The sequence below is a fragment of the Schistocerca nitens genome, chromosome 10, assembly GCF_023898315.1.
Source record: "Schistocerca nitens isolate TAMUIC-IGC-003100 chromosome 10, iqSchNite1.1, whole genome shotgun sequence".
NCBI lineage: Eukaryota > Metazoa > Arthropoda > Insecta > Orthoptera > Acrididae > Schistocerca > Schistocerca nitens.
Window position 1 is genome coordinate 66,659,279 of NC_064623.1, and position 25,070 is coordinate 66,684,348.

A 25,070-nucleotide genomic window follows, 5' to 3' on the forward strand; every position below is an offset into this window, starting at 1 on the left:
TAACGACCGCAGCGCCGTATTCTGCCTGTTTATGTATCTCTGTATTTGAAATCGCATGCCTATAGAAGTTTCTTTGAGGCTTCAGTGCTGAGTCGTTCCGAAGTAGTGACGGACGAAGAACGGCGGTCTGACAACGGTTGAGCTATGTGCTCTTAAAGTGAAGAAGGAAGCAAAGTGTACACGTCGTTCATGATGGTCCCGCGATTGTTTACTGACGAAAGGGACATTCTCCCATATGCATTTTCTCCGTGTACTACGGCACTAACCACAAGATTGGCGGAGTTGGTTACGTATGGTCACAGAAACGTACTATAAACCTTTAACGTTCGTACCCGCAGAAATTGAAAATGAAGAGAGTGTCACAAGTCGGCTCTAAGCCCCCACGAGAGACTCAATGCAACATTAACCCTTTTAGCGACTGGCAGGCGTTAAAAGGACCTTGAATTGCCTACATTTATATGAGGAATGCAATAAATAACGGTTGGTGACCATGAAAATTAAAAATTATTTTTGTTTCTTAACTCCTTTTCCGAATCTTCTGTGTCTAACCGTGATCTTCGAGATTCAAGAAGGAAAGTAAATCAAAGTACCACAAAGAAAGTTTCCAAATTCTTCCGTTCTAGCTTCAGAGCCCATGGACACTTATTTTCGCACGCTCTTTGCTGTAAAATGTTCGAAATGGGTTGATCTTTTTACTAACCAACTGTTTTGTTGCTTCACGATCCACCTCTTTATATTCGTTAATAGAAGTGGCGTATGTCTAGTTTTTGGTTCGGTTGCTGTAATCCTTCGAGTATACTTGCCAGAGGCAAGGAAAACTTTAGTACAGATCTAGGAACTCCTCGACAATCCACTGTAGCAAAGTCTATCATTTTATTTCGCCTCTACACACACTAAACATCTAGAGTCATCGAGAATAGACCGGCTGCAGAGCGATAAGATTGACGAGCGTCTACGTGCACAGAATGCAGTTCGGCATGTACACAAACCTCGAGCCCATCAGTCTTTCACGACTTTGTCAAACTTCATTCAGCTCATGCAAGACTAACAAATTTATTTGACAAATCTGGCATGATCATGCCAAGACTGACGAGGAAACGTTACGTGTAGCCGAGGAGTAACGCGGTATTTCGTGATTTTCCCCAGCTGTTTTGGAAATTTGTTGGTTGGGTTGTTTGGGGGGAGGAGACCAGACAGCGAGATCATCGGTCTCATCGGATTAGGGAAGGAACTCTAAGTCGGGACCTTTGCCTTTGCCGTCAAGAGCTCCAACGGCTGAACCACCTAAGCACGACCCACGACCCGTGTTCACACCCCGTACCTTGTCTCCCTCTGGCAGGAAGCTTCGTATCAACGCACACTCCACTGCTGAGTGAAAATTTCATTCTGGAGACATCCCCAGGCTTTGGCTACGACTTGTCTCCGCGATTATCCTTCCTTCCGGAAGTGCTAGTCTTGCAAGCTTCGCAGAAGAGCTTCTGTGAAGATTGGAAGGTAGAAGACGAGGTACTGGCGCAAGTGAAGCTGTGAGGAGGGGTCGTGGGTAGGTGACTCAGTTGGAGGAGTACTCGCCTCACATAATTTTAATCTGCAAGCAAGTTTTGCATCAGCGCACACTCTACTGCAGGATGAAATGAACATTTTCTGAAGAAACTTGGCTCCTATGTTTGCATATCGTGCGCTGGCGCTTACTCGGTCGTTCGGAGTGACGGAGACAAGTCTCGTCAACGGTTACGGCTAACTCAGAGAGTCGGCTCTTTCCTTTTAAAATTGCCTTACAATCAATTTTTGACATTTCCAAACGTTTCTGTCTGTTAATGTGCTACCCAACACACACCTACTTTGCGGCAGTTTACAGATTCATCGACAACTGCAAACCCTGAACCGTACGCGACATTCACCTAGTGCGCAGTGCCACCACCGTCAGGAATGATTCGCCCATCTCTATGCACGCTGTTCCTGTCCGCTTCGGATGTGGACCACCTACCGGAAACGTTTACACACACACACACACACACACACACACACACACACACACACACACACACACAAACGCGCGCGCGCACGCCCTGTTAGAGTGTTTTTTTTTTTTTTTCCGTAAGGTAGCTAGCGTCGTACTGCAGCTGCCTATCGCGAACAATCTCCTAGCTTACACAACAGCAGAATCTTAATAAAATGCACTGAATTCACTACGAACGTTGGTACCCCCTGAAACAACCACGGCTACCGCACAGCAACAACGGCCAGGTTAAGGCGCGTCATGCAAAGTGTCGGTGCTATCAGGCTGTCGAGCACAGAAACAATACTATCTTTAAGTACTGGTTTCCTCATACTGAGAAGGTACGCTACACTTAGTTTAGTCTTATGATGAACTTGATGTCAGCAAACACAAACGCGATTGATCAGCAGTCGTAGCACACGTACACTGGTGTTTTTACGCTCTTGGAAGTACGTCCTACTCATACACTGAAGCGCCAAAGAAACTGGTATAGGCATGCGTATTCAAACACAGAGATATATAAAGAGCAAAATACGGCGCTGCGGTCGGCAACGCCTATACAGCGTGAGTCGCTAACTACTGCCACCAAGAATGACTCATAAAGTACGATAGGAGGTGAAAAGTTCGTGGGACAAATGTTGCATGAGACAACGGAGGCCATAATATGACGGTTTTTTGTTGCTACGCGGGATCGCTTCAGAGATATAAGGTCAACTTCGTTTTTTTAAACGGGATGCTATAGTTTGGTACTTATTTTCTGATAGCGGCTATCGAGACTAATCCAATAATGTATAACAGTAAGGTCTTTAAAAGTCAACGAAAGTCGCAAAGGTGGTATGAATGTCCATTTACAGAAGGTGTTCGAAGGGATGACCATTGGTATCAGTGCAATCTTTTTATCATGGACTGAGTGGTATTCCCTATAACATCGGCACTTATCGAAGCACATGCTCAGACAATTTTCTTTTGCGTATCTTCGGGTGTAGTTGGAACGTCTTTTACGAATCCCCACAGGAAAAAAAAAATTCAGAGGCGTGAAGTCTGAAGGACGAGCCGGCCACGACACATCTACTCCGCGTCCAATCCAACGATTTGGGAATTGTCTCTGCAACTCATTTCTAGCCATCAGCGAAAAATGTGCCCGACACCCTTCGCGTTAATACCACATTCTGTTCCTTGTTCCTAAAGGTATTTCTTCCAATAGCAGACCTAATGTTTCTTGAAGGAATGTGGTGTACTTTCTACCATTAAGATTTCCTTCGATGAAATAGGGGCCTATAATTCTGTCCTCTGGCATCCCACACCATACATTCACCGACCACCGTTTTTGTTGTGCAACTTGCCGCAGCCAACATGGATTTTCAGTTGCCCAATTATGCATGTTATGCAAATTATCATTTCCATGGTTCGTGAATGTAGCCTCGTCAGTAAATAAAATCAAATTAATAAATGTGTCGTCCCTCTGAATCTGAAGTTGAGCCCATCGGCAGAATTCAATGCGACGCATACAACCCGTACCAGTTAATTCTTGGTGGAGACTGATATGGTAAGGATGATATTTATGGCGATGCAGAACACGAACAACACTAGCCTGGCTCATTCCAGATTCCCTTGCGATTCGACGCGAACGAACAAGGACCTCGAACCACAGTGCCAAGAGTACTGATTTCCGTTTCCTCGTTAGTAGCTTTCCTTTGCCGGATATCTTTCCGATGCGTTAATGACACAGTTGCTCTCAATTTATCATACACATTTTTAAATGTACGACGTGTAGGGTAAGTACGTTGAGGATATCTTACAGCGTATAAGTCTAGCGTTAATGACACAGTTGCTCTCAATTTATCATACACATTTTTAAATGTACGACGTGTAGGGTAAGTACGTTGAGGATATCTTACAGCGTATAAGTCTCTAGCTCTCACCGAATTTCGTTGGCATTCTCCGTAAATGAGAAGCATATCGACTTGTTCTGCGAAGGAATGCATCATTCACATTCGCTTTTTCGACGATACTAGTCTTACCGTTCCTATTAGTGTTGTGTTGCGAAACCTTCGAATGGTGTTTACAAGTCATTGGCACGTTAGCTGGATACGCCGTATTCGGCGAATATTTACCATTTGCTCGATATACGAGAGAGAATTGTCACAGGATGTGCTTCGATAAGGGCCAGAGTGATAAGGAATGCCACTGATTCCATGATAAGAAGATTGCAACACTGCATTAATACCAATGCTCATCACTTTCAAAAACTTCTGTGAATGGACGTACATACCACCTTTTTGACCTTAATCGATTTTCAAAGACCTTACTGTTACACATCACTGGATTGGCCTCGATAGCCGCTATCAGAAAATAAGTACTACACTATAGCATCCCATTTAAAAAACAAAGTTCACCTTCATATCTCTGACGCGAACCCACGTAGCAACAAAAAACCAACCGTCATATTATGGACCCCGTTATTCCATGCAACATTTGTCCCACAAACTTTTCAGCTACTATCATACTTCAGATCGGTTACTGCTGCTACAATGGCAGGTTATCAAGCTTTAAGAGAGTTTGAATGTGGTGTTACAGTCGGCGCACGAGCGATGGGACAGCATCTCCGAGATGGCGATGAAGTGAGGATAATCCCGTACGAACATTTCACGAGTGTACCGCGAATAACATCGAATCTCCGACATCGCTGCGGCCGGAAAAAGATCCTGCAAGAACGGGACCAACGACGACTGAAGAGAACCGTTCGACGTTACAGAAGTGCAACCCTTCCGCAAATTGTTGCAGATTTCAATTCCAGAGCATCAACTTGTGAACCATTCAGCGAAACAACATCGATATGGGCTTTCGGAACCGAAGGCCCAGTCGTGTACTCTTGATGGCTGCACGACGCAAAGCTTCACGCCTCGCCTGGGCCCGTCAACACCGACATTGGACTATTCATGACTGGAAACACGTTGCCTTGTCTGATGAGTCTCTCTTCAAATTGTATCGAGAGGATGGACGTGTACAGGTATGGAGACAACCACATGAATCCATGGACCCTGCATGTCAGCACGGGACTCTTCAAGCTGATGGAGGTTCTGTATTGGTGTGGGGCGTGTGCAGTTGGAGTGATATGGTACCCTTCATACGTCTAGATACTACTATGATATGTGACACGTAGTGATCAGAAGTATCCGGACACCTGGCTGAAAATTACTACAAGTTCGTGACGCTCTCCACTGGTAATGCTGGAATTCAATATGGTGTTGGACCATCCTTAGCCTTGATGACACATTCCACTCTCGCAGGCATAAGTTCAATCAGCTGCTGGAAGGTTTCTTGGGGAATGGCAGCCCATTCTTCACGGAGAGCTGCCCTGAGTAGAGGTATCGATGTCGGTCGGTGAGGCCTGACAAGTTGTTGACGTTCCAGAACATCCCAAAGGCGTTCTATAGGATCCATCTAAGGACTCTGTGCAGGCCAGTCCATTACAGGGATGTTACTGTCGTGTAACCACTCCGCCACAGGCCGTGCATTATGAAAAGGTGCCCCGTCGTGTTGAAAGATGCAATCGTCATTCCCGACTTTCTCTTTAACAGTGGAAAGCAAGAAGCTGTTTATAACATCAATGTAGGCCTGTGCTGTGATAGTGCCACGCAAAACAACAACAAGGGGTGCAAGCCCCCTCCATGAAAAACACGACCACACTACTGTTGGCACATCACACGCTGGCAGACGACGTTCACCAGGCATTCGCCATGCCCACACCCTGCCATCGGATTGCCACCTTGTGTACCGTGATTCGTCACTTCACACAACGTTTTTCCACAGTTCAATCGTCCGATGTTTACGCTCCTTACACCAAGGGAGGTGTCGTTTGGCATTTACCTGCGTGATTTGTAGCTTATGAGCAGCCGCTCATAACCGTGATATCCAAGTTTTCTCACCTCCTGCCTAACTGTCACAGTGCCTAGAGTGGATACTGATGCAGTCTGGAATTCCTGTTAGATGTTCTGGGTAGGTGTCTGCCTATTACACATTGTGACCCATTTTCAACTGTCGGCGGTCTCTGTCAGTCAACAGACGAGGTCGGCGTGTACGCTTTTATGCTGTGTCCCTTCACGTTTCCACTTCACTATCACATCGGAAACAGTGAACCTAAGGATGTTTAGGAGTGTGGAAATCTCGCGTACAGACGTATGACACAAGTGACACCCAATCACCTGACAACGTTCGAAGTCCGTGAGTTCCGCGGAGCGCCCTATTCTGCTTTTTCACGATGTCTAATGACTACTGAGGTCGCTGATGTGGATAACCTGGCAGTAGGTGGCAACGCAATCACATAATATGAGAGACGTATGTTTTTGTGGGTGTGGGGATACTTTTGATCATATAGTGTAAGCATCCTGCCTGGTCACCTGAATCCATTCATATCCATTGTGCATTCCGACGGACTTGGGCAATTCCAGCAGGACAATACGAGAACCCACACGTCCAGAATTGTTACAGAGCGGCTCCAGGAACACTCTTCTGAGTTTAAACACTTCCGCTGGCCACCAAACTCTGCAGACATGAACATTATTGAGCATATAGGGGATGCCTTGCAACGTGCTGTTCAGAAGAGAGTTTCACTCCCTCGTACTCTTACGGATTTATGGTCAGCCCTGCAGGATTCATGGTGTCAGTTCTCTCCAGCACTACTTCAGACATTAGTCGAGTCCATGCCACGTCGTGTTGCGGCATTTCTGTGTGCTCGCGGGGGCCCTACACGATATTAGGTAGGCGTTACCAGTTTTTTTTTTTTTTTTCCAGCGTGTCTCGCCGTGAAACCCACGGCTTCACCGAAGTACGTTTCTTTTTCGTTTTTTCTGCTCCTCTTCCAATGCAGGATAATGTAATTGTAATACACACAACTGCAAAGCATAGTAACAAGTTCCGCCATTCTGAAACTTTGACGATATACTGAAAGACAATGTAAGACCACCGTTACGCGCCACGTCAAAGATATTTGTCCAATATTTGATCAATTTTTTTTTGCCCTATAAATTAGATAGTGTAATACCCCCTTACTAACAGAGACTGGTCACGAGCGGGACGTTTACCTACTGTACAAGAAATTCATCATGGTGCGTGATCGCGTTGTCAACATGTAAAGATCTTCCTCAGGGTATTTCGCTGCGTGAAGCAAAAGGCAATTCCGACAGTGGCCGAAACATCGCCGAATGTCACATACTGACAAGGCGTCACATACTCTGAAGAGTTATAATGACAGTGACAAGGGCCGCTGAAGGCAACGCTTGCAACTCGCCGTTTAGTTGAGCGATTATGTGGCAACTTGCAGTACATTGGCCGCGCCGGACAGCTGGAAGCTCTCGAGGCCCGGGTGATAGGGATGGCTGCTATTGCTGCAACAATCGGTTTTCGGTTACATCGTTTCTTTTTCACGCAGTTTAACCTGACTGTTAAAATTGCTCAAAATAAATGATTTCCGAAATAACCAAATTTGTTATTTTTATTCCTATCATATCCTGTAATAAACATAGAAATCGAAAGACGATTGAAAAATTTTGACTCAGTTTCAAGCAAGGAGGTAAAAAGAAAAGAGGGGATGTTACATTACGTCACAAATTTGAAGTTCATGTCCGCCATCTTAACTAGCCCAAAACATTAGGTTCACGGCATTCATACCCCAATAGTTACCCGCGACGCCCCTCCGACTGTGTCGTATCACTAGAGCAAATAGGCATTCAAGATAAGAAAAACTTTCGAAATAACCTTCCTCACACAATTTTCTTCATGCAAGCTCTTTATTTTTTAGTATTTAAAACAGTTATTGCGTGCAGAGGACAGAAATAATGAACAAGAAGCACTCGTGAACAATAGTATGCTAATGTTTTGGGCTACTTAAAATGGCGCCCACTCAGACTTATCATCGCTCAGTCCAAATCGCTAAGGATAGAAACTTGAGGTTTGGAGAGGGTATGGATCTTGTCCTGTAGGCATCATTTAAGAAGGGATTCTCCGAAATTCCTCTGCTAAAGGGGTGAAATAGGGGATGAAAAGCTTTTTGAAAGTATGTCTTTATTAAGGGAATTTTGAAGCTACAACTGCGAAAACTGGTATTTCGTTTCTCAGTTACAAACTAAAGAAATACATGCTTCAGCATTTTTGGAAATTCAACCACTACTGAACTTTCTAATACATTAGTTTTAGCATCATACTGGGTATATTGTGGTACAGGGAAATGTGCTTTCATCAGCATCCCAAAATTATGTTAATCGATCCACATAGAAACGAAATGGAAAAGAAGTTGTTAAAATATGTTGACAGCTGTAATACATAAAACAATGAATGCATCCGTGATCTTATTTACTCTTATCGTTACTTACGGAAGTGACAACACACGAGTTCAGTCTGTACGGTGGCTATAGTAGCGGATGATGGTCCATTAAATATTCCTGACATTAAATTTGTTATAGAATCTTAGAACGTATTCTAAGCTGATCCATAATGAGGCATCTTTAACAGAATGACCTCCTCCATGTCAAACAGCATGCATTCTGAAAATATGGAAGGTGTGAAACCCAACTCGCACTTTTCTCACGTGACATACTGCAAGCTTTGGGTCAAGGCGGGTACGTAGATACAGTATTCCTTTATTTCTGAAAAGCATTTGACTCAGAAACACACCTACGCTTACTGTTAAAAGTACTATCATATGGGGTATCGAGTGAAACTTCTGTCTGGATTGAGGACTTTTTGGTGGGGAGGATGCAGCATGTCGTCTTGGATGGAGAGTCATAGTCAGATGTACAAGTAAATGCAGGTGTGCCCAGAGACGTTTGCTGGCACCCTAGTTGTTCATGTTGTATATCAATGGCCTTGCAGACAATATTAATGGTACCTCAGATTGTTTGCAAATGATGTAGTTATGGTTAATAAAGTACTGTCTGAATGGAGCGGCATAAATATTCAGTCATAACTTGATGAGATTTCAAACGGAAGGAAGGAACGAAGATTAAATTTAATGTCACGTTTACATCAAGATCATTAGAGACGGGGCACAAGTTCGGATTGTATCAAGGATAGGGGAGGAAATCGGCTGTGCCCTGTCGAAGGAAGCACTCTGTCATTTGCCTGGAGCGACTTAGTGTAATCACAAAAAACCTAAACCTGGATGACCAGATATAGGTGCGAACTGTTCTTCTTTAGAATGCGAGTTCAGTGACTTAACCACTACGCCAACTCATTCGGTGTACTGTCCCGAAAGGGGTACTGTCTCCCGAAAGGGGTACTGTCTCCCGAAAGGGCTACTGACCCGAAAGAAGCTGCATCAGGTCTTGATAAGATTTCAAAGTGGTGCATAGACTGGCAACTTGCTTTAAATATTCATAAATGTAAAATTGTGCAGTTCACAAAACGATATGATACAGTATCCTAAGAAGGTAATATTAATGAGTCACTGTTGGAACTGGACAATTCATACAAGTACCTGAGCCTAGTAATTTGTAGGGATATGAAATGGAATAAAGCTCTGTTGTGGATAAAGCCGGTGGTAGGCTTTGGTTTAATGGTACAATACTGGGGAAGTTGAGGTCAGTCTACAAAGGAGATTGCTTACAAATCACTCGTGCGACTCATTCTAGATTATTGCTCAAGTGTGGGGCCCGTATCAGATAGGACTAACAGGGGATATTGAATGCATACAAAAATGGGCACCATAAATGGTCACAGGTTTGGTTGGCCCGTGGGAGAGTATTACAGCGATGCTGAAGGGACTGAGCTCGCAGATGCTTGAGATAGACGTAAACCGTCCAGAGAAAGTCTACTACCAAAGTTTAAAGAATCAGCTTTGAATGACGACTCTACGATCCACACACAGCTCAAATAGGGATCGTGAGGACGATATTAAAATAATTGCAGAATGCAGAGATGTACTCAAACAATGATTCTTCCCGCATTCCATATGTGAGTGGAATGGGAAGAAATCCTAATAACTGGTACAATGTGGCGCACCGTCTGGCATGAACACTTGGTGGAGGTTTGCAGAATGTGGATGTAGGTAGGGGGGCACGCGCGCCAGGGGGTGGGGCTGGGGCTGCGCAGAGTACTCACGTTGCCCTCGCTCTTCCAGTAGATGAAGAAGCCGTACTCGTCGACCTTGAAGAGGCAGCGCGGCTCGAAGCTGGAGGAGTCCTTCTCCTCGCTCCAGCGGTCGAACACGCAGCCCTGAAGCAGCGGCTCCGGCACCTCGATGCGCCAGTCGAACTCGAACTTCTTCGTCATGGTCCGGCCCTGCGCACACAACGTACAACACGGTAAACACAGAGAATATCCACACGGCATCTCTATATCTACATGTCGACTCTAAAATGCCGACACACACTGATGTCACAAAAGTCATGGAACAGCGATATGCCCATATACAGATGGCAGTAGTATCGAGTACACTAGGTATAACAGGGCAGTGCGCTAGCGGAGCTGTCATTTGTACTAAGGTGAAGAAATGGTTCAAATGGCTCTGAGCACTATGGGACTTTAACATCTGAGGTCATCAGTCCCCTAGAACTTAGAACTACTTAAACCTAACTAGCCTAAGGACATCACACAGATCCATGCCCGAGGCAGGATTCGAACCTGCGACCGTAGCGGTCCGCGCGGTTCCACACTGAAGCGCCTAGAGCCGCTCGGCCACAGCGGCCGGCTACTCAGGTGATTCACGTGAAAAGGTTTCCGACATGATTCTGGCCGCACGACGGGACTTAACAGAGTTTGAACGCGGGATGGTAGCTGGAGCTAGATGGATGGGACATTACATTTCGGGAATCGTTTCGGAATTCAGTATTCCGAGATCCACAGTGTCAATAGGGTGAGCATTACGTCTCACCACAGACATCGCAGTGGCCTACGACCTTCACTTAACGATCGAGAGCAGCGGCGTTTGCGTAGCGTTGTCAGTACCAACAGATAAGCAACATTGTGTGAAATAGCCACAGAAATCGATGTGGGACGTACAACGAACGTATCCGCTAGGACAGTACTGCGAAATTTGTCGTTAATGGGCTGTGGCAGCAGACGACCGACACGAGTGCCTTTGCTAACAGCACGACATCGCCTGCAGCGCCTCTCCTGGGCTCGTGACCACATCGGTTGGACCCTATACGGCGGAAAAACCGTGGCATGGTTAGATGAGCCTCCACTTCAGTTGGCAAGAGCTGATGATCTGGTTCGAGTGTGGCGCACAGCCCACGAAGTTGTCGAAAAGACGCTGTGCAAGACGGTGGTGGGTCCAAAATGGTGTGACTAAATACATGAAATGAGAGTCCTCTGGCCCAACTGAACCGATCACTGACTGGAAATCCTTATGTTCGGCTACTTGGAGACCACTTGCAGCATTTCATGGACTTCATGTTCCCAAACAACGATGGAAGTTTTATGGATCACAATGCGCTGTGTCACCGGGCCAGAATTGTTGGCGATTGGTTTGAACAACATACTGGGCAATTCTAGCGAATGATTTGACCACCCAAATCGCCCCACAAGAATGCCGCCTAATATTTATCGGACATCATCGAGAGGTCAGTTCGAGCATAAAATCGTGCACCGGCAACACCTTCGCAACAATGGATGGCTATAGCGGCAGTATGGCTCAACATTTCTGCAGGCTTGTTGAGTCTATGCCACGACAAATTACTGCGGTACGGTAGACTGAGTTCCGGCGCGATATTATGTCGTCTCCATGACATTTCGTTATCTCAGTGTATGTACGATATACGAGGGCGTGCGCAAAAGTAATGCCTCCGAATTCTCCGTATAAAGACTCTTAAAACATTTTTAAATAATACGAACTTTATTAACATTCTACATATTTATTCTCCATGTCTATATAGTCTACATAGTGACCCTGGCGACGAACACATTTCTCCCAACGAGAGACCAGTTTGTTGATAGCATAATTATAGAACGTTTGACCAATGACGGAGGCACAACCTCACCTCTGCTTGCACCGCTCCATAACCATCAAATTGAAATCCTGGAGAGTGTTGTCTAAGTTTTGGAAACAGATGTCGCACACGTCGGCAGATGTCGCAGTGCTCATGTGCAGTCTGGCACTGCCATGCTTCAAATGAGCCTGCTCCACGTGTGGGCGCTTAGAAACACCATGACAGCACGGTCTTTCTCACGCAACGACATACCCACGTCATCACCGCCGTGTTACACGCTACAAGGCTCCTATCCTACGAGATCGGGAATCGCTGCGTCACGTACATAATGGCATCCAATGCCGTCACGACGTCAGACCCGTATGATGACGACGAATGCAGCTTTCGTTCCCCTCGCTGCCTCGGCGCGGACTTGCCCGTCGTCGAGCAGAACACAGAACCAGAAATGCTCTGAAAAGAGGATAGGCTGCCACCCCGTGTCCAGCGCCCTCCCTGCCGGCGCGTCACGGGGAGTTGATGCAGTTGGCTCCGTGTTGGCAGTCAGAGGTGCTACACAGGAGATACACGAATACACGAATTCTCCCACTACGCCTGCCTGCCCCTGCCTCCACCGCAACCATTAAAGCAGCTCACGCCACTACAGCAGAGCCAGGAGAGTACACATACACTGAAGCAAAGTGGTTAAAAGCAGGCCAGCTTGGGCTTCCGCAAGCTTCACGGCACTCGTTTGTCTGCTACACCTGACAACAGGTTGGACTGTCAATCCAAAGTGACTACAGAATATCCAGGTGTATATTGAGGAAACAAGAAAAATTGAGGAAACACAAGAAAAATTGAGGAAACACAAGAAAAATTGAGGAAACACAAGAAAAATTGAGGAAACACAAGAAAAATTGAGGAAACAAAAGAAAAATAGGTATTAAAATCCATGAAGAAAAAATAAAAACATTGAGGTTCGCCGATGACATTGTAATTCTGTCAGAGACAGCAAAGGACTTGGAAGAGCAGCTGAACGGAATGGACAGTGTCTTGAAAGGAGGATATAAGATGAACATCAAACAAAAGCAAAATGAGGATAATGGAATGTAGTAAACTCGGATGATGCTGAGGGAATCAGATTAGGAAATGCGACACTTGCAGTAGTAAAGGAGTTTTGCTATTTGGGGAGCAAAACAACTGGTGATGGTCGAAGTAGAGAGGATATAAAATGTAGACTGGTAATGGCAAGGAAAGCGTTTGTGAAGAAGAGAAATTTGTTAACATCGAGAATAGATTTAAGTGTCAGGAAGACGTTTCTGAAAGTATTTGAATGGAGTGTAGCCACGCATAGAAGTGAAACATGGACGATAAATAGTTTGGACAATAAGAGAATAGAAGCTTTCGAAATGTGGTGCTTCAGAAGAATGTTGAAGGTTAGATCGGTAGATCACATAACTAATGAGAAGGTATTAAATAGAATTGGGGAGGAGTTTGTGGCACAACTTGACTAGAAGAAGGGATCGGTTGGTAGGACATGTCCTGAGGCATCAAGGAATCGCCAATTTAGTATTGGATGGCAGCGTGGAGGGTAAAAATCGTAGAGGGAGACCAAGAAATGAATACACTAAGCAGATTCAGAAGGATGTAGGTTGCAGTACGTACTGGGAGATGAAGCTTGCACAGGATAGGGTAGCATGGACAGCTGCATCAAACCAGTCTCAGGATTGAAGACCACAACAACAACAACAACAACAACAGACATATCTGCGTAGGCTCTTTCACTGCAACTAAGCTGTCTTAATGTTGGGAACAGCAAAATGAACAGACCGGACATATTTCGGGCTTGCTTATTTATTTCGATATGAACGGTTCTCTCTGCAACTTCACCCTCTTTCGACTAGTACTGGCTATTCTACATTCGAAGCATCATCAGGTCACCTCTACTACATGTGTTCTGTAGTAAGCATACTATCTCAGAAAATTGACATCCTTTGCAGTTAAGAACCTGACAATGTCTATTGCACGCAACGCCAACTAAAGTAAGGTGTTTAGAAATCTCGTTTTGCGAAATATGACCCCGGTTATACCAGTTTTAATTACTTTGTCCAGGATGTGTATTGCGGATTCGCTGAATTCATTCAAGTCGCCAAAACAGTTCGTTCTAAATTTCCCAAAATGCATTTTAGCAAACGCGAAGTTCGTTTTTCGTATCATGTAAATCTCAAAAAGCACAAGTCTAAAAGAAGAAACTTTTCTTTCGTATTAACCTTTCTTCGCACTACGTAACAATACTACGAGAATAACAGTTTTTAATATCCGTTGAGCCATATATTCTTCATAATTCAGTCAATGATTGCTCAAAATTTTGGAGGTCTATATACCGCTAAACGGACTCAAGTCGTCGGCACATATTTCCACACCCTCGCCAGCCACTCAGTCTATGTCCTCTTTCAAAATATTTATGGAGTGAGGAAACTGCGGGTCAAATTTAGACACGTCGTAAAATACTCGAGGTTCCTGAGTGGGTGTTTAGTAACTTTTCACACAATTTGAATTGCAAGACACTTAAGTAATTATTAGAACCTGCTTCATAAACACACGAATTCTGTTCTCCTGCTGGACTTGGAATCTCTTTCGTGACTACAATATACGGTGTGAACTTAATGAAACCGACAAATTGCAGGAGCGGATTCCTGACTAGAAATGGAGTAACAAAAGGTCGTAGGAAGATATGTCCGGAAATGCAAGGTTGCCACGGTAGACGGCGCTGACGAATGGCTGTTCCTCTGACGACGTGGTGAATGTTCTTGTGTGCTGCAGGCTGTGTGACACGTGGCTACAGTAAGCAGCAGTATGGTCCTGTATTCACGTCGGGAAGAAGCCGAGACGGTGTTTGTGTACGGCCGAGCAGATGGTCGAGAGGCAGCACGGCTGTAGAAAAACAAGTACCTTCAGCGACACCAACCACATCGCTCAACAGTGGAAGCCCTTTTTGAGCGTTTGTCTGATCATGGGTCCTTTCACACAGACGAACATGCAGGGAGGCGGCGGACTGTGCATACACGAGGTTTGGAGGACCAGGTTCGACAGGATACTGAGACGAACCCTAGCACAAGCACCAGGCATGTGGCCCGCCAACATGGTGTAAGCCAAAGTACGGTTATGTCTTATCTTGCATGACACTGCATCACATGAAGGGCACTTTGAACGTCTATTGTAACGTGGATGCGATGCACCCCTGTATTCTTCCGGGACGATATGTGGTCGCTGCACGCACACTGTCCAGCTTGGGACATTTGCTGTTCCTACAGTTAAGATAGCTGAGCTGCAGTGAAACTACCTACCCAAACATATACCTGGCTATTCTGTAGTCGCACTGGACTGACAGCTCAACCTGCTGTCAGGTCCAGCAGGCTGAGTGAGTCCCGTGAAGCTTGCCAGACCTGCGGAAACCCAAGCTGGCCTGCTTTAACCACTGTGCTTCAGTATAGGGAGGCATTTGAAGAAAAGTCCGTGCAAAAATAAAAACCACTTTCGCGTTTAGGGTAAGCCTTTTTTATTTTTCGACATAGTTTCCTTTTAGACTTATACACTTTGTCCAATGCTGTTCTAATTTGTTGATCCCTTCCGATTAATAGGAACTATCAAAGTCTGTAAAATAGCTATTAGTTGCTACAATCACCTACTCGTTTGAATAAAATCTTTGTCTCGCCAGCCATTTCTTCAAACTGGGGAACAAATAGTAGTCCGAAGGAGCCAAGTCTGGAGAATAGGGGGGGGGGGGGGGGTTGTGAAACGAGCTTGAATCCTATTTGCATTAATTTTGCGACCACAACTGCTGAGGTGTGTGCTGGTGCATTGTCATGATGGAAAAGGATATTTTTGCGGTCCAATCGCCGGCGTTTTTCTTGCAGCTCGGTTTTCAAACGGTCCAATAACGATGAATAATATGCACCTGTAATAGTTTTACCCTTTCCCAGATGGTCGATGAGGATTATCCCTTGCGAATCCCAAAAGACAGTCGCCATAACCTTTCTGGCCGAAGGAATGGTCTACGCCTTTTTTGGTGGAGATTCTCCCTTGGTAAACCGTTGTTTAGATTGTTTTTTTTGTCTCAGGAGCACAGTACTGTATCCATGTTTCATACACAGTGACGAAACGACGCTTAAATTCCTGCGGATTCTTCCTGAAGAGTTGCAAACCATCCTTGCAACACTTCACACGGTTCCGTTTTTGGTCAAGCGTGAGCAATCGCGGAACCCATCTTGCGGATAGCTTTCTCATGTCCAAATGTTTATGCAAAATATTATTTACCCGTTCATTCGAGATGCGCCCACAGCACTAGCAATCTCACGCACCTTAACTCTTCTGTCAACCATCACCATACCATGGATTTTATCAGTGATTTCTGGAGTCGTAACCTCCACAGGGCGACCGGAACGTTCAGCATCACTTGTGCCCGTATGGCCACTCCGAAAATTTTGAAACCACGTATATACTGTTCTAATCGAAGGTGCAGAGTCACCGTAATGTTTGTCGAGCTTCTCTTTAGTCTCCTGAGACGTTTTGCCTATCATACAGTTAACGTTTGACTACCAGACGAAATTCTTTTTCGTCCATTTTTTGACAATCACTCGACTTCCTTGATTCACACGAATGCCAAACACAAATAAGTAGACCAATATGACTGAAACTTGGTGTGCGATCTTTCCAAAGATGCTCCCAACTGAACATGACCTTGATACGTGCCGGTGGTGCCATCTCTCGGACTTTGCACGGACTTTTCAAACGCCCCTCGTAGCAGGTTGAGCTGCTTTAATGGTTGCGGCGGAGACAGGGGCAGGCAGGATGGAAGGAGAATTCGTACTCCTCTGCCTCGTTAGCGCTAGCGGGTGTTGGCGGTGTAGCAGGGCGCCCACACACCCGTGCAGTTGCCGGCCCACGTCACTTCAGCGGCGGCTCAAAGCGGGTCGTCGCTTCAGAAGGTGCCGCTTCTCTTCCGTCCCGACGCGCACCCCGAACTAGCGCTCGCTCGCACGCAGCCTCAACGCTTGCTGCAGCGACCCCAAAATAGAGGGCGGCGCCATGCTGGTCAAAAGCTCTTAAGCTAAGGTTAGACGGGCGTTTTTAACGCAATTTTTGTGCGATAAATAACGCAAGAAATGTGGACCCAGTTGTGGCATATGCCGTGGCTACGCGCTACCTAAATCAACGCGCATTGCTGAAGGACAGGCGCGTTTTCAAGGTAGTATCGCAGACGGATGTACCTGGTCCCATTTACCCTCGTCAAAAGACGCACGTGGTAGACTGGTAGAGGCTACACGTGCGTTAAGGGGGACACACAGTGACTCAAAATTTTTTATTACGGAATTGTAATACACTACTGGCCATTAAACTTGCTACACCAAGAAGAAATGCATATGATAAACGGGTATTCATTGGACAAATATACTATACTAGAACTGACATGTGATTACATTTTCACGCAATTTGGGTGCATACATCCTGAGAAATCAGTACCCAGAACAACCACCTCTGGCCGTAATAACGGCCTTGATACGCCTGGGCACTGAGTCAAACAGAGCTTGGATGGCGTGTACAGGTACAGCTGCCCATGCAACTTCAACACGATACCACAGTTCATCGAGAGTAGTGACTGGCGTATTGTGACGAGCCAGTTGCTCGGCCACCATTGGCCAGACGTTTTCAGTTGGTGAGAGATCTGGAGAATGTGCTGGCCAGGGCAGCAGTCGAACATTTCCTGTATCCAGAAAGGCCCGTACAGGACCTGCAAACTGCGGTCGTTGCATTATCCTGCTGAAATGTAGGGTTTCACAGGGATCGAACTAAGGGTAGAGCCACGGGTCGTATCACATCTGAAATGTAACGTCCACTGTTCAAAGTGCCGTCAATGCGAACAAGAGGTGACCGAGACGTGTAACCAATGGCACCCCATACCATCACGCCGGCATGATTCGCCAGTATGGCGATGGTGAATACACGCTTCCAATGTGCGTTCACCGCGATGTCGCCAAACACGGTTGCGACCATCGTGATGCTGTAAACAGAATCTGGATTCAACCGAAAAAATGACATTTTGCCATTCGTGCACCCAGGTTCGTCGTTGAGTACACCACCGCAGGCGCTCCTATTTGTAAACAGAACCTGGATTCATCCGAAAAAATGACATTTTGTCATTCGTACACCCAGGTTCGTCGTTGAGTACACCATCGCAGGCGCACCTGTCTGTGATGCAGCGTCAAGGGTAACCGCAGCCACGGTCTCCGAGCTGATAGTCCATGCTGCTGCAAACGTCGGCAAACTGTTCGTGTAGATGGTTGTTGTCTTGCGAACGTACCCATCTGTTGACTCAGGGATCGAGACGTGGCTCCACGATCCGTTACAGCCACGCGGATAAGATGCCTGTCATGTCGACTGCTAGTGATATGAGGCCGTCGGGATCCAGCATGGCGTTCCGTATTACCCTCCTGAACCCACCGATTCCATATTATGCTAACAGTCATAGGATGTCGACCAACGCGAGCAGCAATGTCACGATATGATAAACCGCAATCGCGATAGGCTACAATACGACCTTTATCAAAGTCGGAAACGCGATGGTACGCATTTCTCCTCCTTACACGAGGCATCACAACAACGTTTCACCAGGCAACGCCGGTCAACTGCTGTTTGGGTATTAGAAATCGGTTGGAAACTTTCCTCATGTCAGCACGTTGTAGGTGTCGCCACCGGCGCCAACCTTGTGTGAATGCTCTGAGAAGCTAATCATTTGCATATCACAGCATCTTCATCCTGTCGGTTAAATTTCGCGTCTGTAGCACGTGATCTTCGGGGTGTAGGAATTTTAATGGCCAGTAGGGTATATAAACATTGGAGAATTATTCCCCAAAATATTATGCGCAAACACCAAAATTCCATGATTCCATGAGCGTTTGAAGCTGAGTGTGTACAAAGCGCCATTGCCACCAGTCGTTATCGACGCCATCGCCCCTGTTTATACCGATCTGAGTAAACCTGATTTACTGGAGCGTTGTTTGGGCGGTTTTACTCAATACGTGAACGATAGTTTGAATAGCCTCATTTGGAGATACGCTCCAAAAATAACATACAGCCGGAGCGAAATTGTCAACACTGCTTCAAATTTGGCCGCACGTCTATTCAATGTAGGCCGTACTGCATTAATGTGCGTGTCGAATGAAATCCAAAATGAAATACGCCGATTCTGTGAAGATACGCTCAGCGACGAAAAGGGATCTGAGGACGAAAATTAGGGCTTATCAGGTCAAGGTAGCAGAAAGCGGCCATCCGCTAGCCGGGTTGTTAGTTATTATGGACCAGGCACTGATGATACCCTGTAAGATTCAGACTTTGTCCCTTTCTTTCACATGATAAATTCTTGTCAACCTTTAAACCGTTTTTCTCAAAACCATGCTTTTCGGCATAGTAGTTGTCGCCCACGCTACAATTTTCATACGATTGTAATGATTTTCGGACACCCTTGAAGCAAACTGAATTCTCTTTAAATCATCGCAGGCGATTTTTTTATGTTGATATTAAGTATATTCTTTTGCCAAAAAGAAGGGCCCAAAAATGGCCATTTTCAAATATTTACATCATCCCCTTTTTTTTTTGCAAATTCATGCGATGAACTAAAATTACATCTGTAAGGATCAGGGTGATACGTTAATTTCAAATTTTAGATAACCACAACAGGAGTTACAGCGACAACCGTGGATCTACCTCCTTCGAGAGCTGCCTCGGGAAAATCCCAATTACACAATGAAGATATAGTTTTCACAATATATATAACAGCTTCAATGTATGTTTTATTCTTTGCAGCAAACACCATTTGACTATTACATATTGAATTTGAACAAAATTTTCGTCCATCAGCCTGTCGCTTCCCCTTATACGAGGTGCATTCAAGTTCTATGGCCTCAGATTTTTTTTCTCCGGACTGGAAAGAGATAGAAACATGTGCATTGTTTTAAAATGAGGCAGCGTTCATTGTCAATACGTCCCAGAGATGGCAGCACCGTACGGCAGATGGAATTTTACCGCCAGCGGCGAGGATGAGAACTGTTTTAAATACTTAAAATGGCGACGTTTTCCTTATTTGAACAGCGTGCAATCATTCGTTTTCTGAATTTGCGTGGTGTGAAACCAATTGAAATTCATCGACAGTTGAAGGAGACATGTGGTGATGGAGTTATGGATGTGTCGAAAGTGCGTTCATGGGTGCGACAGTTTAATGAAGGCAGAACATCGTGTGACAACAAACCGAAACAACCTCGGGCTCGCACAAGCCAGTCTGACGACATGATCGAGAAAGTGGAGGGAATTGTTTTGGGGGATCGCCTCCAGAGTTGGCATTTCTGTGGGTTCTGTGCACACAATCCTGCATGACGACCTGAAAATGCGAAAAGTGTCATCCAGGTGGGTGCCACGAATGCTGACGGACGACCACATGGCTGCCCGTGTGGCATGTTGCCGAGCAATGTTGACGCGCAACAACAGCACGAATGGGACTTTCTTTTCGTCGGTTGTGACAATGGATGAGACGTGGATACCATTTTTCAATCCAGAAACAAAGCGCCAGTCAGCTCAATGGAAGCACACAGATTCACCACCACTAAAAAAATTTCGGGTAACCGCCAGTGCTGAAAAAATGATGGTGTCCATGTTCTGGGACAGCGAGGGCGTAATCGTTACCCATTGCGTTCCAAAGGGCACTACGGTAACAGGTGCATCCTACGAAAATGTTTTGAAGAACAAATTCCTTCCTGCACTGCAACAAAAACGTTCGGGAAGGGCTGCGCGTGTGCTGTTTCACCAAGACAACGCACCCGCACATCGAGCTAACGTTACGCAACAGTTTGGCTCTGAGCACTATGGGACCTAACAGCTATGGTCATCAGTCCCCTAGAACTGAGAACTACTTCAACCTAACTAACCTAAGGACATCACACAACACCCAGTCATCACGAGGCAGAGAAAATCCCTGACCCCGCCGGGAATCGAACCTGGGAACCCGGGCGTGGGAAGCGAGAATGCTACCGCACGACCAGAAGCTGCGGACTACGCAACAGTTTCTTCGTGATAACAACTTTGAAGTGATTCCTCATGCTCCCTACTCACCTGACCTGGCTCCTAGTGACTTTTGGCTTTTTCCAACGAAAGACATTCTCTGTGGCCGCACATTCACCAGCCGTGCTGCTATTGCCTCAGCGATTTTCCAGTGGTCCAAAGACTCCTAAAGAAGCCTTCGCTGCTGCCATGGAATCATGGCGTCAGCGTTGTGAAAAATGTGTACGTCTGCAGGGCAATTACGTCGAGAAGTAACGCCAGTTTCATCGATTTCGGGTGAGTAGTTAATTAGAAAAAAATCGGAGGCCTTAGAACTTGAATGCACCTCGTACAATGGCGATATTGTGGCCGGCAGCTACTGACAGCACGATTGTTGAGGGTTGGTCTACATCAGGGTTTCAAAACTTTAATAACTGCTCCACGAAGAACTGTGGCCAATGTGGAGACTTTTTCGACATTGTAACTATATGAAGTATGTTTTTTTTTTAATTTTATTGCGATTTCTGTGTTTTTAGCAACTACCTTATAACGATAACAGCGGAAACTCGTTGGCATTTGCAGGCATTTTTCAGGAGACATCGCTGGCGGTACCACCTCCTGTTCCGAGTTGAATGCTACACTTGCCCTGATGTCTGCGATTCCGTGTTTTACTTGCACACGTGTCAAAACTACTTTGCAAGATTTACGTTTTTATGCTACTTAAGATGTTATGCTAGATAATAATTTCAAGTGCACAGTTACAGAAAACTACAGCAATCGGTCCTCTGCCGTTTATTTGGATAGAATGCTAACTAAAAACAACACGGCCATCCATGACATGGCTTCTAGGTCTATACATGTACGCACTTTTCATGAGCATTTACGCCTATTTGTGAATTACTTTCCGCATCCTCAGGCTACGCTTTTTGGTTTATTATACTGAGCAACCATTTTTCTTATTTACAAATGTTTTGACTGAAATCGCAAAATATTTCTTTGCCAACAACAAATAACTACTACACACTTCTCCTAATTCGGCACATTCATTCAGGAGTAAGCAGACCATCTTGTTTATCGCCCCCGTAAGTGCTTTCAACAATACACTTATCAAAATTACGTGTAAAAATTTCTGCTATTTTACATGACAAACTCTAAGCATAAACACTGGGAAGAGCATTTTGTTCGAGTCGTATGTTCATCTATAGCCGGCCGCTGTGGCCGAGCGGTTCTAGGTGCTTCAGTCTGGAACCGCGTGACCGCTACGGTCGCAGGTTCAAATCCTGCCTCGGGCATGAATGTGTGTGATGTCCTTAGGATAGTTAGGTTTAAGTAGTTCTAAGTTCTAGAGGCCTGATGACCTCAGATGATAAGTCCCGTAGTGCTTAGAGCCATTTGAACCATTTGTTCATCTATAAATAGAAGTTGCCAACTCATGCTCATGACCATTATATGAAGCCAGGGCAATTTTACATTTTTCTGCCCATAACATAATTCCTGGCATATGTTTCAATAGGCCTCCTTCATTGGTACTGATATCAGCATACAGAGATAATAAACATTATCTTCAGCAGATGTTTCACTCTCGGGTGCAATGAAACGCAGTTTCTTTTTTTATTTCATTTAATTTTACTAGCAATGCTGCTGCATTTACTTCACTGTTACTGTTCTGGCAGGGAGTTGCTGTTTCTAATTATTACAGTCGTATATAGCACAGATACTCCCTCTTCCTACAATTTCGTTGTTCTATAAAGTAAGCCGACGTATCAAATAAGTCTTCAGAGTATCAGAATGTAAATCGGCTGTTCACTTCCGGTTTTAGTTTCTAACTCGTGCCGCTAGGAGGTATTCGGGAGCGCTGTCGCACGTTTTAGGGAAGAGTTTCCGCTATTGTGCTTATTAGCTGTTTGTCGTTAGTTACGATTTAGAAATGGAAAAAAAAATCACTGAATAAAACAAAAAACGCGTGGAGTTTACTGATGGTGAACTGCTTATAATAGAGGTTAAAAAGCACAACCGCTATAAGAAACAATATGCACGGACGAGACTGTGTGAAATAGTGTTCGGTGATTCATGGGAAAATATGGAAGGACAAGAAACCTTTGTAGCATTATTTACTTATAGTTCTTAAAATAGTATGGCAATAACAACTTCATAAACATGCTAAAGCTATTCAGTTTCTCTAAATAATAAGTGGCTACTGTGAAGTACCTTTGACAAGTAATTAGGTGCATAACGGAAACAATATAAACAATAATAAGATTGTTAGTTACACTCGTTTTGTATGGAAAGTAATTCCAGTAAGCAGTTCTGTATGCAATCATCCTGTCACGGAAGCGACCCATAATAATCACCTTTGATCAGGAGCGTTGGCAGAGTGTGGCGGGGGGAGGGGGAGGGGGGAGAGAGAGAGAGAGAGAGAGAGGAAGGGCTATGAGGGCTATAGCCCCCTCCCCCTGAAGTATCATATTACAATGGATAAAATTACTTCAGAAATCAACGAATATATTACTCCAACAAATTCTATCATTTTTTCAAAAATTTATGTAGCAATATAGGTTGCAATGTATTTCGAACACATTTTAACAAAAGAATAAGAGCGGCAAATAGCTTACTATCTAAACCAATAAAATTGGTCGTCTTATTATTAATATACATTTTTTACTCTGAACTCCAAAACAGTTACCAAAAATTACTTTCAGCAAAGCCAAATTTTACCAGTTTGTCGGTGGAGCACCCAAACTCTACTTTTGTTAAGCGATATTCCACATTCCGAAACCCCCTGTCCCCCCGCCCCCCCCCCCCCCTCCTTCTCCGACTTCTAGAATCGCCCCTGCCTTTGATGTTACGCTCAGTTCTGTCGTTCTTCTTCTTAGCTGTCGACGGGCGTACTTCACTCCAGTCGGTGCACAATGGACCGTGCTACAAAGGAAGCTACGTCAACAACGCATCCTGTAGCCGGCGTATACCCAAACCTGCGTCATTTGCCGCATAAAATATTGCGTTACTTCACGTATGGTGCAGCTAGGTCTCTGCGCTAAGAAAACGTTGCGGTAACTTCCGCAAAGTTGTTGCGTTCAAAAATGCCCGTGTAGCATTAGCCTTGGGGGACGTCCATTGCTGACGTATTGTTTTTCTCGCCTTAATTTTGTCCCCCCTCCCGCCCCTGGTGAGATTGGATGAGATGATGTGGCAGCCCTCTCCTCCTGTTCGCGAGTGGTTTATCTTATGACTTTTAAATACTTAAATATATTTGATAAGTGTTTTTTGCTTCTTACCAATAAAAATATAAAACAAAATGCTATCCATTATAATAATTACTATTCTCTTCCATTTGACAGCTTTCATGACAGTTTAATTAAACTCGTTATAATGCATCTTACATCTAATTAACTTTTTACATCCAAATTTCACAGTAAATTGTAGCGCTGTACATAATTTAAGAACTGCATTAAACACTGGGGTCACGTGATTAAAAACCTATTTTAAACATCGACATCCTGAGTAGTTCCGGACGGTCAGACACAGACGGACAAAAAGACTCCACAAAAGTGCTCTTAAACGTTTTTATGGATCCTTAAAGAACTAACCTAAGGGTGTTTCACAACCCATGTTACACACTTCTAGAGGTTGTAGAGGGGACTTAGTCTGGAGAGGTCATCCGACGACGTTACAGAGCGTCGAGGTAATAGGCGCCGGCGCCTGTAAATGTAGATTAGATTCAGTTTTCGTTCCATAGACCCAAAAAATGTGATGATTCTCGTGGGTGTGGAACATGTCAGAAAGTATAACACAAAAACATAAAACATTTGAATATAATACTTACTACCCTAATCATTTGTCAGGAGATTGTCGAAATAGGTGAATACAGTGCGGTAAACTGGAACAGCTAATATTTACAAAATTAACACGCTATCAGAATGGAACACTGTTATGCACTAGTAATAAATTTATCATACACAAAATGCCTAATCTTGACTGTTGTGACCAAGTGTTGTCAAAACTGGAATCTAACAGATACTTAAGTTGCTTTAACAGTCTCTGATAAGATATTCGTCTATGGAATAGAAGGAGTTTCCTAT

General features: G+C 44.8%; 1 protein-coding gene across 4 annotated transcripts in view; it reads right to left on the reverse strand.

Annotated features, from left to right (window-relative positions):
- The window catches only part of LOC126210263 (1-phosphatidylinositol 4,5-bisphosphate phosphodiesterase), a 421,472-nt gene that overhangs the window by 196,710 nt on the left and 199,692 nt on the right, over positions 1 to 25,070 (reverse strand). For all 4 annotated transcript variants that reach the window (XM_049939453.1, XM_049939454.1, XM_049939456.1 and 1 more), the window contains one exon: positions 10,097 to 10,276. In XM_049939453.1, coding sequence (XP_049795410.1) covers positions 10,097 to 10,267 — 171 coding nt within the window. In that variant the 5' untranslated portion in view covers positions 10,268 to 10,276. The remainder of the gene's footprint in view (positions 1 to 10,096; positions 10,277 to 25,070) is intronic.